The 13,958-nt window shown below is 42.9% G+C and overlaps 1 protein-coding gene across 2 annotated transcripts in view; it reads right to left on the bottom strand.

Moving 5' to 3' along the window:
- The window catches only part of RRM2B (ribonucleotide reductase regulatory TP53 inducible subunit M2B), a 36,746-nt gene extending 23,130 nt beyond the window's left edge, over window positions 1-13,616 (bottom strand). For both annotated transcript variants that reach the window (XM_047783500.1, XM_047783499.1), the window contains exons 1-2: window positions 13,394-13,616; window positions 1,829-1,984 (exon numbers count right to left, since the gene is read on the bottom strand). In XM_047783500.1, the coding sequence (XP_047639456.1) occupies window positions 1,829-1,984; window positions 13,394-13,441 (204 nt within the window). In that variant the 5' untranslated portion in view covers window positions 13,442-13,616. The remainder of the gene's footprint in view (window positions 1-1,828; window positions 1,985-13,393) is intronic.
- Between the last annotated feature and the right edge of the window lie 342 nt (window positions 13,617-13,958).

The following is a 13,958-nucleotide window of genomic DNA, read 5'->3' as shown; positions in this document are numbered from 1 at the left end:
TGTGCTAAGTGCCAAGGTACACTCTCCGCATCTAACTGATTCTCACAACGACCCAATGAACCAGGTACTATCAGCCCAGTTCACTGGTGAGAATACACAGAGAGGTTTCAGAGCAGCTTTCCTAGGTGCCCAGCTAGTAAGATGGAGTCATGATTTGTACCTAGGCATCCAGACTCCAGAGTCTGCAGTCTTTTTTTCTTTTTATGACCACACCTCCAGCATATGGAAGTTCCTGGGCTAGGGTCAAATCAGAGCTGCAGCTGCCAGCCTACGCCACAGCCAAGGCAACACCTGATCCGAGCCATGATCTATACCACAACATATGGCAACACTGGATCCTTAATCCACTCAGTGAGGCCAGTGATCAAACCTGTATCCTCACAGAAACAACATCAGGTCCTTAACCCACTGAGCCACAAAGGGAACTCTAGGGTCTGCATTCTCAACAGCATATGTAAATAAACAATTTCTCAAAAGAATAGTTAAATAAACAGATTGACCTAAACAGATCTAGACAAATAGATGTATCTCACTATATAGATAAATATGCACCCAGAGAGGGTGAGAGTGCTATACAGGTGCCATCCATCATATTCAAAGATGAAGACAATGACTATTTGTGGGTTCAATTTAGACTGGGGAACAACCACTTGCATGACCTACTGTCCTTACCAAACCAAGTTAGTAAGCTGTGTTCAACTCATTTCCTAGCTGGAAAGTGCCACACTAAGAGGACACATTCCACAGCTGTCCTATCTGTCAGGGCAGCCGGGCCAGGTCTGATGTGGCTGAGGGCAGGGCCAGACTGCAAGGCACACTGTGAAATCAGGCCAGCACCTCAGAAGTGAATGCCCTGTTCCAGCAAACTCCTTGTGTGATAGCTCCTTCTGCACAGAGAAGCCTCGCCACTGAAAGTGGGACACCTAAGGCTTTCGCTCTCTCCTGTTTTAGCTATAGCTGCAATTTGATTTATTTCACTGACTGTAAGTTAAGATTAGTCTTATTTGGTCACAGCAAATCAAAAGTCAGTTTAAAAATGAAAAATGTTTGGATTTCCCGTCAAGACTCAGTGGTAATGAACCTGCCTAGTATTCATGAGGACACAGATTCGATCCCTGGCCTCTCTCAGTGGTTTAAAGATTCGGCATTGCCCTGAGCTGTGGTATAGGTCACAGACATGGCTTGGATCCTGTGTGGCTGTACTGCAGGCCAGCAGCTGCAGCTCTGATTCGATCCCTAGCCTGGGAACTTCCACATGCCACAGGTGCAGTCCTAAAAAGTCAAAACAGGAGTTCCTGTCGTGGCTCAGTGGTTAATGAATCTGACTAGGAACCACGAGGTTGCGGGTTCAATCCCTGGCCTTGCTCAGTGGGTTAAGGATCTGGTGTTGCTGTCAGCTGTGGTGTAGGTCTCAGATGCAGCTTGGATCTGGCGTTGCTGTGACTCTGGCGGAGGCCAGTGGCTACAGCTCCGATTCGACCCCTAGCCTGGGAACCTCCATATGCTGCAGGAGTGGCCCTAGAAAAGGCAAAAAGACAGAAAAAAAAAAAGTCAAAACAAAGCAAAAGAAAAGGGAAAATGTTCTAAAAGATATTGGAGGTAAAAACCCAACAGATGGAAATGTCATTTTTGCAGCGGGAAACATGTCTATAGCCAGTAGTCTAAACAAAAAACACTAGTGAACCCTGTATTTTGTCTCAGAAAATTCAGACGTTATCATGTACAAGGGATCTTACTCAATGTAAGCTAAGTTTTTAAATGTCCTGTAAGAGAAGATGTGAATACTGTAGGAGGGACCTTGTTTGCTGATGAAGGTGATGTCACTTACCTCTTCCGCTGTCCAGAAGGATGCCTGTGCCTGTTTATACATTTTCCAAATGTCGGGGTACTGTATCGGAAAGATGACAAATCGGCGAGAACTCTTTCTTAGGAGTGGCTCTTCACTTGACTTTGCTTCGTTTTCACTGGTATCTGAAGATAATCTCTTTGGACAAATAAAGTAAAACATTCATTTTATGTAAATATTTCCTCTTTATTCACATCTAAATACACATCTGGGAAGGTTAGGAAGATAGCAGAGTTTTGGGAGCCAGGCTCCCCAGCTTGCATCCTTACCGTTATCCGACAGCTTGTTAGTGGTGTTTGCTTAGACGCGTGGCTGTAGGGAGTTCCTAACTTCTCTGAGTCTTGATTCCTCATCAGTAAAATAATACCTAACTTAGAGGTTAATTTTGATGAGTAAAAGTGCTTTACACAGGGCCTGGTGCATAATAAGCTCTCAAAAGAATTATTATTGGAGTTCTCTTGTGGCTCAGGGGGTTAAGGATCGGGCATTGTCACTGCCGTACCTTGGGTCTCTGCTATGGTGCAGGTTCGATCCTTGGCCCAGGAATTTCTACGTGCTGTGAAAACGGCCAAAAAAGAAAAAAAATTTTTTTAATTTATTTTAAATTAGGGTGGTTTTTTTTTTTTTTTGGCTTTTTAGGGCCGCACTCACAGCATATGGAAGTTCCCAGGCTGGTGGTCGAATCAGAGATATAGCTGCCAGCCATAGCCACAGCCACGGCAATGCGAGGGATCTGCGCTGAATCTGGGACCTATACCACACAGCTCATAGCAATGCTGGGATCTGGGATCCTTAACCCAACGAGTGAGGCCAGGGATCACATCCACATCCTCATGGTTACTAGTCAGGTATGTTACCACTGAGCCACAACAGGAACTCCCCATGGTGGGCAAATTTCTAAAGTTGTGGACAAAATATCCCCTCAGTGCCTCTCTCAGAGACAGGATACTGGCATGAACAGGCTACTGTTATAAGCTACTTTTTATTTTATTTTTCTTGATTTTTTGCTTTTTAAGGCCACACCTGCAGCTAATGGAAGTTCCCAGGCCAGCTGTAGAATCAGAGCTTTAGCCACCGGTCTATACCACAGCCATAGCAATACCAGATCCGAGCCACATCTGAGACCTAGACCACAGCTCGTGGCAACACCAGATCCTTAACCCACTGAGTGAGGCCTGGGATCAAACCCACATCTTCACGGATACTACCCAAGTTCCTAACCACTGAGCCACAACGGGAACTCCTGTTATAAGCTTTTTAATTTTAATATTTTCTCTCCTAATCTTAACTGAAATATTATAATACCTATCTGAAAACTCCTTACCACAACTTAGCAGCCTTTGTTTGTCTGAACTTTCCCATATACCACTTGGTTTTTGCTATTTCATGTTAACATTCCTTTACTGCATATGGTCTCACTGTGGGCTGTCTCCAAGCTCTGGGAGCTAAGGTGAGAAACACACACCTCAATACATACTGCTTGGCAACAGGGTGGCACTCTAAAAGGGACATATACTTTTTAAAATTGTCAGCAAGAGTATCAGAACAATTGTGTGTGCATGAGAAGAAGTATATACAAAGTTTATACAGATAGGCAAAAATGGTATAAATTAAAATTATTGGGATACAATTAAATTCTGGATTTCTAACTCAAATTGTCTCTGTCCTGTTCGGGGGGTGGGGAGATGCACTGGGGTTTTGGGATGGAAATCCTATAACGCTGGATTGTAATGATCATTGTACAACTATAGGTGTAATAAATTCATTGAGTAATAAAAAAAAAAATTGTCTCTCCTGTGCCAGGCCCATCCATCCTATTCTTTCATCCTTACCATCGTCTGTACTAGTCTTCATCCCTCTCTGAATCAAATGTGCTAACTCCAGATGAGGTGAAGGAAAGGCAAGAGAAGAGAAAAAGCCCCAAATCCGAGCATGAGGCTATGCAAATCCGGGTAGGGCTGGCACCTTCACACATACTGCCATTACAGAACAGACTTTTATTTTATTTTTTGGTCTTTAGTATTTTAGAGCCGCACCTGAAGCATATGGAGCTTCCCAGGCTAGGAGGTCTAGTCAGAGCTATAGCTGCCAGCCTATGCCAGAGCCACAGAAATGCCAAATCCAAGCCATGTCTGCAACATATACCACAGCTCACAGCAACGCGGGGTCCTAAACCCACTGAGAGAGGCCAGGGATCGAACCCGAAACCTCATGGTTCCTAGTCAGATTTGTTTTTACTGTGCCACGATGGAAACTCCCAGACTATTATTTTATAACTAATTATTTGAAGGCCGAGCCTCTCCAAACAGAGTACTTGAGATCCAGAGAGCAGAGCCCAGTTTTATATCCTGTGGTGTTCCCAGAGTACTGTGGCAAGTGTAACATCAATCAACATTAGCTAAGTAAATGAATGGATGTTAATTTTGCTTTATCTTGTGCTCAGATTACTGGATACCATTAGATTTTTAAAAATAATTTAACCTAAGACAATTATTCATCAGTGAATAACCTAATAACCACTCAAACCAAGCCTTCTCTGTGTGGCCTCATAGCTCCTGCTTCCCTCACCACACCAAAGGCCAGATTAGGTCCCTAGCAGAGCACACAGCTCATTGCAATTTAATTTCCTCTTATTTGTGTACAATCTTCTGCAGACTATGCTTGTTAACAGTGAAAAACAACTTTACACTTGTGGGATCCCTGGGGCCTAGCACAGTGCCTGGCACTTAGTCAATATGCATTCTGCAAATATTCAAGCAAAGTTTTAAAACAGAAGTTGTCACGTTTTTTTGTTTGTGTTGCTATGGAGGGCTTTGCAATCGCAAAAGAGCCGTAGGATCCTGAGACGGTGCAGTTCCATGCTCTAGGATAGGAGATACATATAAGAGCCTGTCCTCTGGGTCTGGCATTGAGGCTGCTTTGAAATTGTTACCATCAGATGCTTTATATACATCATTCTGCTTAATCTGTACAGCAACTTGCTCAAATAGTAACAGTATTCTCATTTTACAGATGGGAAGGATGTAAATAACATTCCCATGATTCCACAACTACTAAGTGGCAGAAATAAAGTTAGAACTGAGATATGTCTGAACTCAAAGCTTTACCTTAAAACTACATCTCTGGGAGTTCCTGTGGTGGTGCAGTGGTTAACAAATCTGACTAGGAAACATGATGTTGCGGGTTCGATCCCTGGCCTTGCTCAGTGGGTTAAGGATCCGGCGTTGCTGTGAGCTGTGGTTGTAGGTCACAGATGTGGCTTGGATCTGGAGTTGCTGTGGCTCTGGTGTAGGTCGGCGGCTACAACTCCGATTGGATCCCTAGCCTGGGAACCTCCGTATGCCGTGGAGAGCGGCCCTACAAAAGGCAAAAAGACAAAAACAAAACAAAACAAAAAACAAACAAAAAAACTACATCTCTGTATGTGTAGATGGCAGCCAGAGGAGGGCCAGCCTACATCTAAAAACCAAAATTCACAACAGTGAGATGAACTAAAGCTAAAAAGAGCATCCACTACAAGCGACCTTTGAACAACACAGGCTTGAACTGTACAGGTCCACTGATATGCAAATTTTTTCCAAAAAAAACTATAGTACTACACCACTCACTGTTGGTTGAATCAGTGGATGCAGAACCATGAACACTGAGTGCCAACTGAAAAGTTATGAGGTTTTCAACTGCACTAAGGGTCAGTGCCTCTAACCCCCAGGTTGTGCAAGGGTCAACTGTACTATCTCCTGCTAAGCAAAATTAATTTAACAAATGGTACTGATATAACAAGTGAAATGATGGGGGAGGAAATCACCCAGTTTGATTCTAGGAAAAAAGTAAGAAAGTTAAAAATGATCTCCTTATAAATGAAGTTGAAAGAACCAAAGTGATTTGAAGCTAGAGGACACCTGCCAAACTGATAAGTCTTACAGCAGTGATTTTTTACTGGTGCAAGTTTCAAAATCTCCGAGTAAAACTTTCTGAAAATGCATTAACCTTCCCCTTTACCAGATTAAAACTAGTGTCTATAATGAGATGATGAAGCGTGTAGTTGAGGAGGATGTGTTTCACAGGAGAATGATCAGACAGTAAAAATAAAACTGAAAATCAACATTTCGGAAATTGCCACCCCCACAGCACAAGTGATGTGAACCAAATTATTATGTTTTACTCTGACTGTTCACTGTAGTATAAAAAGGTGTTCAGATACAATAAGCACATAGTGTTCATGTTTTCAGGGATGTCATTTAATCTGATTATCATCACCTGTAAATCAAAGACTAACAGTTACCATATTTAAAAGGAATGTTATAGGGAGTTCCCATTGTGGCTCAGTGGGTTACGAACCTAACTAGTATCTGTGAAGATGCAGGTTCAATCCCTGGCCTCACTCAGTGGGTTAAGGATCCCACGTTGCCATGAGCTGTAGCACAGGCCAGCAGCTGAAGCTCCAACTAGACCCATAGTCTGGGAACTTTCATATGTCACAGGGGCAGCCCTAAAAAAAAAAAAAAAAAATTAAAAATTTTTAAAAATAGGAAAAAGGAATGTTATAAAGATCACAGGAGCTAATATAAATAAAAGTACTTTGCACATTCTCAAGGGCTAGAACTTTTTAAATTATTATTGTTCTATCATTGACTGTTAGGATGTTTCTAGTTGGCCTTAGAAAGGTTGTCCCTATAAATCAAAGAACTGATAAAAGTATGATTACAGTGGTTAATTATTTGATCAATCAATACCTTCCATGACTGCCGTCAGGGAACTTTCATTCATGAAATAATTAGAAAACTGTGGGAAAGGCTTAAAAATGAGATATTCAAATTTAAAATCTCTATTTAAAAGGCTGAGAACTGCAGTCAACAAATATTTCAAACTTGTCTTGGCCCACATCGATCTTCTTTTAGTTCTTCTACATTGTGTTTGCTTTTATTGTCACTAGATGGGATTCTGGTCTGATTCTGCATTTTCTTTGAACTATATATTTTGTCCCTGGGGCACAGGTATGTATTCAGAGTTGGAATTCTTTGCTTTCATTCTATTTGCTATGTGGGCCATACTGAGTTGGGAAAGATATCACAAGCAGTAACTCTGTGGCACTAAGCACGCTTGCTCTGAATGGAGTTTTTATTTTAATTTTATTGTTTTGTCCTTTTTTTTTAGGGCTGTACCCTTGGCATATGGAAATTCCTAGGCTAGGAGTCAAATCTGAGCTGTAGCCACTGGCCTACGCCACAGTCACAGCAATGCCAGATCCTTAACCCACTGAGTGAGGCCAGGGATCGAACCTGTGTCCTCATGGATACTAGTCAGATTCATTTCTGCTGAGCCACGACGGGAACTCCCTGAATGGAGTTTTTAAATGCTGATAAATAATTGATTGGGAGTTCCCGTCAAGGCTCAGCAGTTAATGAACCTGACGAGTATCCATGAGGACATGGGTTTGATCCCTGGCCTCGCTCAGTGGGTTAAGGATCCAGCATTGCCATGAGCTGTGGTGTAGGTCAAAGATGCAGCTCAGATCAGCACAGCTGTGGCTGTGGTGCAGGCCAGCAGCTACAGCTCTGATTCGACCCTGGGAATCTGGGGATCTCATAAGCCATGGGTATGGCCCCAAAAGACCAAAAAAAAAATTTTTTTTGATCAACATCAAAATGTATGAAAACTGCTGAAGATGACTACATTTAAATTAGAAGAAAAGTCACATTTGAAGACACATTCTTCCTGTTCCATCCTGATAATGTGTGGATTGTTAAGACAAGAGCTGAATCAGGTATTATGAAACAAATTATGAAAGATTCTACCATCTGAAGAGAGGAACTAATTAAAGTTAAACTAGTTAAACATAGACCTTTGAACTGGGCTAGGGTTGATGTGTTGCTTATTTTCCTGGTGCTTAGAAAAATCCACACACATTTTAAAACAAAGTCAGGAGGGTCATACATCCCAAAGTTCTAGGGTTTCCAGGGTATCCTCTGTGGATGTGAACTAAGAATCCATATTTTAGAAGAAAAGACAATATGGAAAAAGGCATGATGGCATGTGACACTTTTTAGAACTGGCCTAAGTTTCTAAATCTGGACTTTATTATATGTGGGGGACAGCAGAAGAAGATAAAATCAGAAGGAAAGCAGAAAACACTTCACAATGACTTTTTCCAAATGTGCTATGAAGAACCATGTGGTCTAAGGTCACAAACATTGGATTTAAAATTTCAATTTTAAATGTGTTTTTACAACAAAGACCTGTATAACATAGGGAACTACACTGGATATCTTGTAATAACTTAATGGAAAAAAATCTGAAAAACTATATACATATATATACACACACACACACACACACACACGTGTGTAACTGAAATACTTTGTTATACACCTGAAAGTTAAAACATTGTAAATTAACTGTACTTCAATTAAAAAATAAATAAAATAAATGTGTTTTTAGGAGTTCCTGCTGTAGCACATCAGATTAAGGATCTGGTGTTGTCTCTGCAGCTGCTGAGGTATGCATTTAATCCCTGGCCCAATACAAGGGGCTAAGGATCTGGCATTGCCACAGCTGTGGCATAGGTTGCAGCTGCGGCTTAGATTCCACCCATGGCCCAGGAACTTCCCGATGCCGCAGTTTAAGCAAAAAAAAAAAAGTTTTTAATCTTTTAAAATAGTAATAAAAGCAATAGAAGAAAATGTTTTATACTATACAGAAAGGTGGCTACTAATGCATGAACTTGTGTTTCCAGTTTGTCTTTTTTTTTCCTTCCTTTTTTTTTTGGATGAACTCAAATGAAAGTTTCTCTAGCTATCTCTGCTTAACTGAAGAGATCATGAGATGAAAAGACAGGAAATTAAAAAGCAACAAGATAGACAAAACCAAAAAAACCCTGTAACCATTTGTCTGTACTTTTCAGGAGTGACCTGAGATTATTTTTTTCAAAACCAAACAAAAAGGAAAAAAACAATAATGCTAATAGTAACAATAGTATAATAGAAGCTCTCATTTGAAGTGATCTAAACTGTTAGTTGAACGTTGGTTAAATTAAGGAATCACACGAAAATGATATATGCCTTAAACTATTTAACTTAAAACATAAACATTTACATTTACTTGCTCATCTTTGACTATAAAGCCAAAATGTTGTTGGCTCACTGATTGAAGTCCCAAATCTTTGTGACATAAACACACCATAATGCATCACCTACACTTTCTAGCTTCAGCATGCTTAAGGTAGAACAATCTGAGTGCAGAATCCTTATCTCTTTCATAATTCTCCTCAATCCTTTTTTTTTGGGGGGGGGGGGGAGGGGCACTGTGGAAGTTCCCAGGCCAGGGATTGAACCTTTCCTCACAGGAGCAACCCAAGACACAGCAATGAACTGCTGGGTCCTTAACCCACTGAGCCACCAGGGAATTCCTCCTCAATTTTTTTTTTTCCCCGCTTTTTAGGGCCTCACCCTCAGCATATAGAAGTTCCCAGGAGGTTAGGGATTGAATTGGAGCTGCCGATGCCAGCCTACACTGCAGCCACAGCAACGAGGGCTCTAAGCTCCAACTCATCATTTTGATGAAAATAAACAAAAAAATGTTTAACTTTTCACTTTTCAAAATATGTACTCCATCCCCAAGCCTCATCTGAGGTTAAGTGTGATGTATCTATTTTTTGAGTATTAAAAGGATATTAAGATGTCAATTTTTTTGAAAATGTTGGAGCAGGTCAAAGTGGATCTATAACATTTTGGCATCTGGCCTTATGCAGGGTATTGGGAGCCAATGTGGGATCCAAGCTGCATCTTCAACCTACACCGAAGCTCACAGCAACACCAGATCCTTAACCCACTGAGCGAGGCCAGGGATCGAACCTGCAACTTCATGGTTCCTAGTCAGATTCGTTTCTGCTGCACCACGACAGGAATTCCTTTTTTTGTTGGTTTTGTTGTTTTGTTTTGCTAAATGAAGGTGTTTAATAAGGTGGGAAACATCATCAGATTTGTCTTTTAAGGCTACTTTTGTAGAAATGTGACTAGATTAGAAGAGAAATTGGGGGTGGAGATCACAATTAAAAGATTATTGCACTATCCCTCTCTTGCCTGAACTAGGATATCAATCGAAACACAAAAGACTGATGTAAGAGACATTCAAAAGATTTGATAATTCTTGTTAAAATTTGCATCTGGGGATAAGGAAGAGTTGAAGATGGCCTTGAGGTTTCCAGCTTCAGTAACTGGATAATCAACTCAAGAAATAAGAGACTCAGAAAGTGCTCAGCATCTGGAGAATAACAGAATAAATCAGACAAAAACTCCTGTTTCCCACATTAGATGTTTAAAAAAAGCTTAATTTGCATTAACCCCGCCCACCTACCCGAGCCATACCAATCATTGAAAGTTACAAACACAAGCCTTTCGAAAATCAATTTGGTCAAAAAAAAAAAAAGATAATGGGTTCGTGTCAAGATAGCCAATAGACAGCTGGAAATATAACACTCAGGTAGGCAGAGGCACTATCTTCCCTCCATGGATGTGATTATCCCGGGAGAACACAAAGAGCAGCGGCACAGCTGCCCAAGATGCAGGCTAGAGAATGCTGTCATTTCTCTTCCCAGAAAGAGGAGTCAGCTGGGATTATAACTGACTGAAGTGGATCTAAAGCAAAGGCAAAAGTGATCTGATTTGCCTAAAGCAAACGATCAACAGAGGAGACAGAGTGGAATTCCGTAAAGGATCCACACCCTGAAGACCCATCACGCTAAGAAGTTAGGAATTTCCTGGGCAAAAGATTTTCAAACACCCCTGGGGCTAGGAGATTCAGACATCAATTGTCTCCACTTGGCCCCCATCCCCAGGTGCTGGCATTCACCATGGGGCACAGTTTAAAATCATTCCTATGGATAGTCATGGAGAGTTTCTGAGTAGGAATTAACATGAACAGGGGTGCCATGAGAAAGATAAATTGGATATTCACGTGCAAGTGGAATAAGAAAATAAAGCCCTAGGAGTTCCAGTTGTGGTTCAACGGTAAGGAACCTGATTCCTATCCATGAGGACACGGGTTCAATCCCTAGCCTCGCTCAGTGGGTTAAGGATCCAGTGTTGCCGTGAGCTATGGTGTAGGTCAAGATCTGGTGTGGCTGCGGCTGTGTCGTAGGCCAGCAGTTGCAGCTCCAATTGGACCCCTAGCCTGGGAACTTCCATATGCTGCAGGTGCAGCCCTAAAAAGACAAAAACAAAAAAAACTAGATTTTGGTAGCAACTATACTGTCCATTGCAGAGGTGGAACTGCCAGCCTGAATTAAGATGTGGCAGTTAGCATGAAAAAGCTACTTAAATGGGATTTTGCCAGATTTGAGAAGCTGGAGATTGTTGGTGGGGATTGAGACACCATGGCGAGTATTTATTTGTGAGTGGCATGGAGACACGAGTTAATGGTGGATTAATTTGGCAGTGGTAAACAGGATTGGAGAGAATGGAAGATGGCAGAAAGACAACTTAATTGTTGTAGCTGTGTGAATGTGCAGTGAGGAGAACATGAAATAATTTCTTATAGGCCTTCCTTGGCAACATTCCACTGTCTTTTCCAGAATAGTGCTTCCTGGTTCTGGTCATCTGGTCCTGAGAGATGCCCGGACATGCTGGGGCACTCATCTAGGTCAATGTTCCCCAGATAGCACTCACCTTGCACTGATCTAGGCTGGCATTCTACATGACCCATCCCTTCCGTTCACCTCCAGTTTCACCACTTTCATTTGCTTGCCTTCACCTCTCTCCTACTCCTCGGGTAAAGAAGACTATTTGGATGCTTGTCGGAGTCATACACTATTTGTGGGTGTTTTCATTTTCATTCTCCTATCCCCATCAAATCTGACAAAACAGATGGAATATTGGCCCAGGAGTGAGAAATTGGATTTACACAGTAGCTCTACTACTGAGTTGTGTGGTCCTGGGCCTATCACTTACTCTTGCCTAAACTGTCTTAAAAATAGGGACTATCAATTAGATTGAGTTAATTTTGAGAAGCAGATGAAAGCTATGGACACCTCCCTTTCTTAGGAGATACACATCTACACATATAAAGTCTACAAATTTCAGGAGATTTATAAATTCCTTTCAAGCCCATCTATAAACTCTTTAAGACAGTGTTCTTAAAATATGTGTACCAGGATCACCTGATGTGCTCGTTAAAACTGCAGTCCCAGACCCACCCCAAGAGATTTTTGATTCACTAATTTGGGGTATAGGCCCAGTAATTTACATTTTTTAACAACGAGTTCCAGGTGATTCTGATGCAGTGGCCCATGCTGCACCAATATATCTAGAGAAACAAAAGTACTTAAGGCATCCTTGAATCTCAAGTTTAAAACAGGTGCTCATTCAAATTCATTCTAGATCTAAAGTTATGCCTTTGTCTTTGTGGGTCTGTATCCAGACAGACATAATAAGTAAAATTTAACTTCCAGGTCTTAGGTCTGAATAACCTAAGACTAGCTTCTTTTGGTGTTACTAGCACAAACAAAATAGTTGAGTTGCCCCATTAGTCTAAGGGGAGTGGTACTAAATTATTTATTTCAAAAGGGAAATAAAGAGTTTGAGGAATATTTACAATATATATAGTTACTAAATGTCTACAAAATCAAATCCCAAATCTTGAATCTACAATTTTCTGAAGAAGTTTAGGGCTAAGCAAGAGTCACTGAGAACTGAAACTCTGTTCAATCAAAGATATTACACACAGCAACAGATTTAAAAGTATTTACAAAATATCAGGGTATGAAAATTACAGCACAATTTGAACTACCCTACAACCCTACAGTCTACTGAATCCCAGCTTACTGTTGTTATGTACCTCTACTAATATAGAAGTAGAGCAGATTAACATGGCTCATGGTTTTATTATGTACCCCCAACTTCCGTGGCACTTTGCATAAAGCTTTTTTTTGCTTAACCCTCTGTGAGGGAAGCATCACTTCCATTGAATACATGAAAAAAAGTGATACCCCAAAGATTCATAGCTACTTTAGCCAGGTCTGCGCAAAACTGGCCGCCCAACTGATCATTTCCATTGTTAGGAGGATTTCTCGACGCCTTTCTGCCTATTATCGTCACCCCATTCACCTATGTCAATTTCCACAGCCTCAGCCCAAGTCCTTTTAACCAGCCCAGAGATGGCATGCATTTCTCCAGTAAATGCCACGAGTCCTCGGCCCTTGCCTCAATTTCCCCAGCCAGGGCTCCAGAACAGGGAAGGATGGAAAGGGAAAAAAGGGGTGAGCCTCGCTCGGGTCTGAAGTCTCAGAGCGTTGCCCTTGGGTAGCCTCGGGGCAGATCAGTGGAGCAGAAACCCAGCTACCTCCTGACCCCTCCCTGGGGACGGCCTCCCTAGCGCTAGAAAAGATGAAACCAGGCTGCGGCGAAGGCTGGAGGCCGGGCCTACACCAGGTTTCTGACGACAGTGAGTAGAATTTCCCATAGTGAAATTGCGCAAGGTGCAGGACCCAGCAGCAAAACCCGCACTCTAGAGGCGTGACTGCGGGGCGGGAGAGGAAGCGACATCAAGGTTTACCTCCTCCTGTTCAGACCCTGCCGCTTCCGGCCTTTCCGCGTCTCCCATCGCGCAGACTCCGCCAGAGCTACCGGAGCAGAGGGAACCCAGAGCCTCAAGCCACCTCGAACTAGGACAGAACCAAGTGGCCAGCGGGTCCTCTGGGTAGGCCCCGCCCCCAGGCGCAGCGACCCTCCTACTTCTGTCTGCCCGCCCCGCTCCACTGTGCTACCCGGTTTTCTCGCCGGCCCATTGAGTGACTATCCTAGTCGTAACCTGGCCCCGCCTCCCCTGCCTCAGGGATCCGCCTACTTCGGCCGGCATCGCCTCAATCCTCTGTGCCGGCCCCACCTCCTGCCAAGGCCGGAGTAACTCTAGGTTTCCGCCAACTTCGCACAGCTCCACTGCCCCGGCCCCGCCTCCCACCTGCCCAGACTAGCCCCTCTGAGCCGGCCAGCCCCGCCTCCCGTGCCTCCGGGCCCCTCCTCCTCCTCAGACCCCGCCCCTCCGGCCCCGCCTCCATTCCCCTCCCGGAGAAGCTCGCGGAGCCTCTGGCGCCCCGCTGGCCCCGCCTCCCGCCCGCTCC

The sequence above is a fragment of the Phacochoerus africanus genome, chromosome 6 (genome assembly GCF_016906955.1).
Source record: "Phacochoerus africanus isolate WHEZ1 chromosome 6, ROS_Pafr_v1, whole genome shotgun sequence".
Classification (NCBI taxonomy): domain Eukaryota; kingdom Metazoa; phylum Chordata; class Mammalia; order Artiodactyla; family Suidae; genus Phacochoerus; species Phacochoerus africanus.
This window is presented reverse-complemented; position numbering and strand designations above follow the sequence as displayed.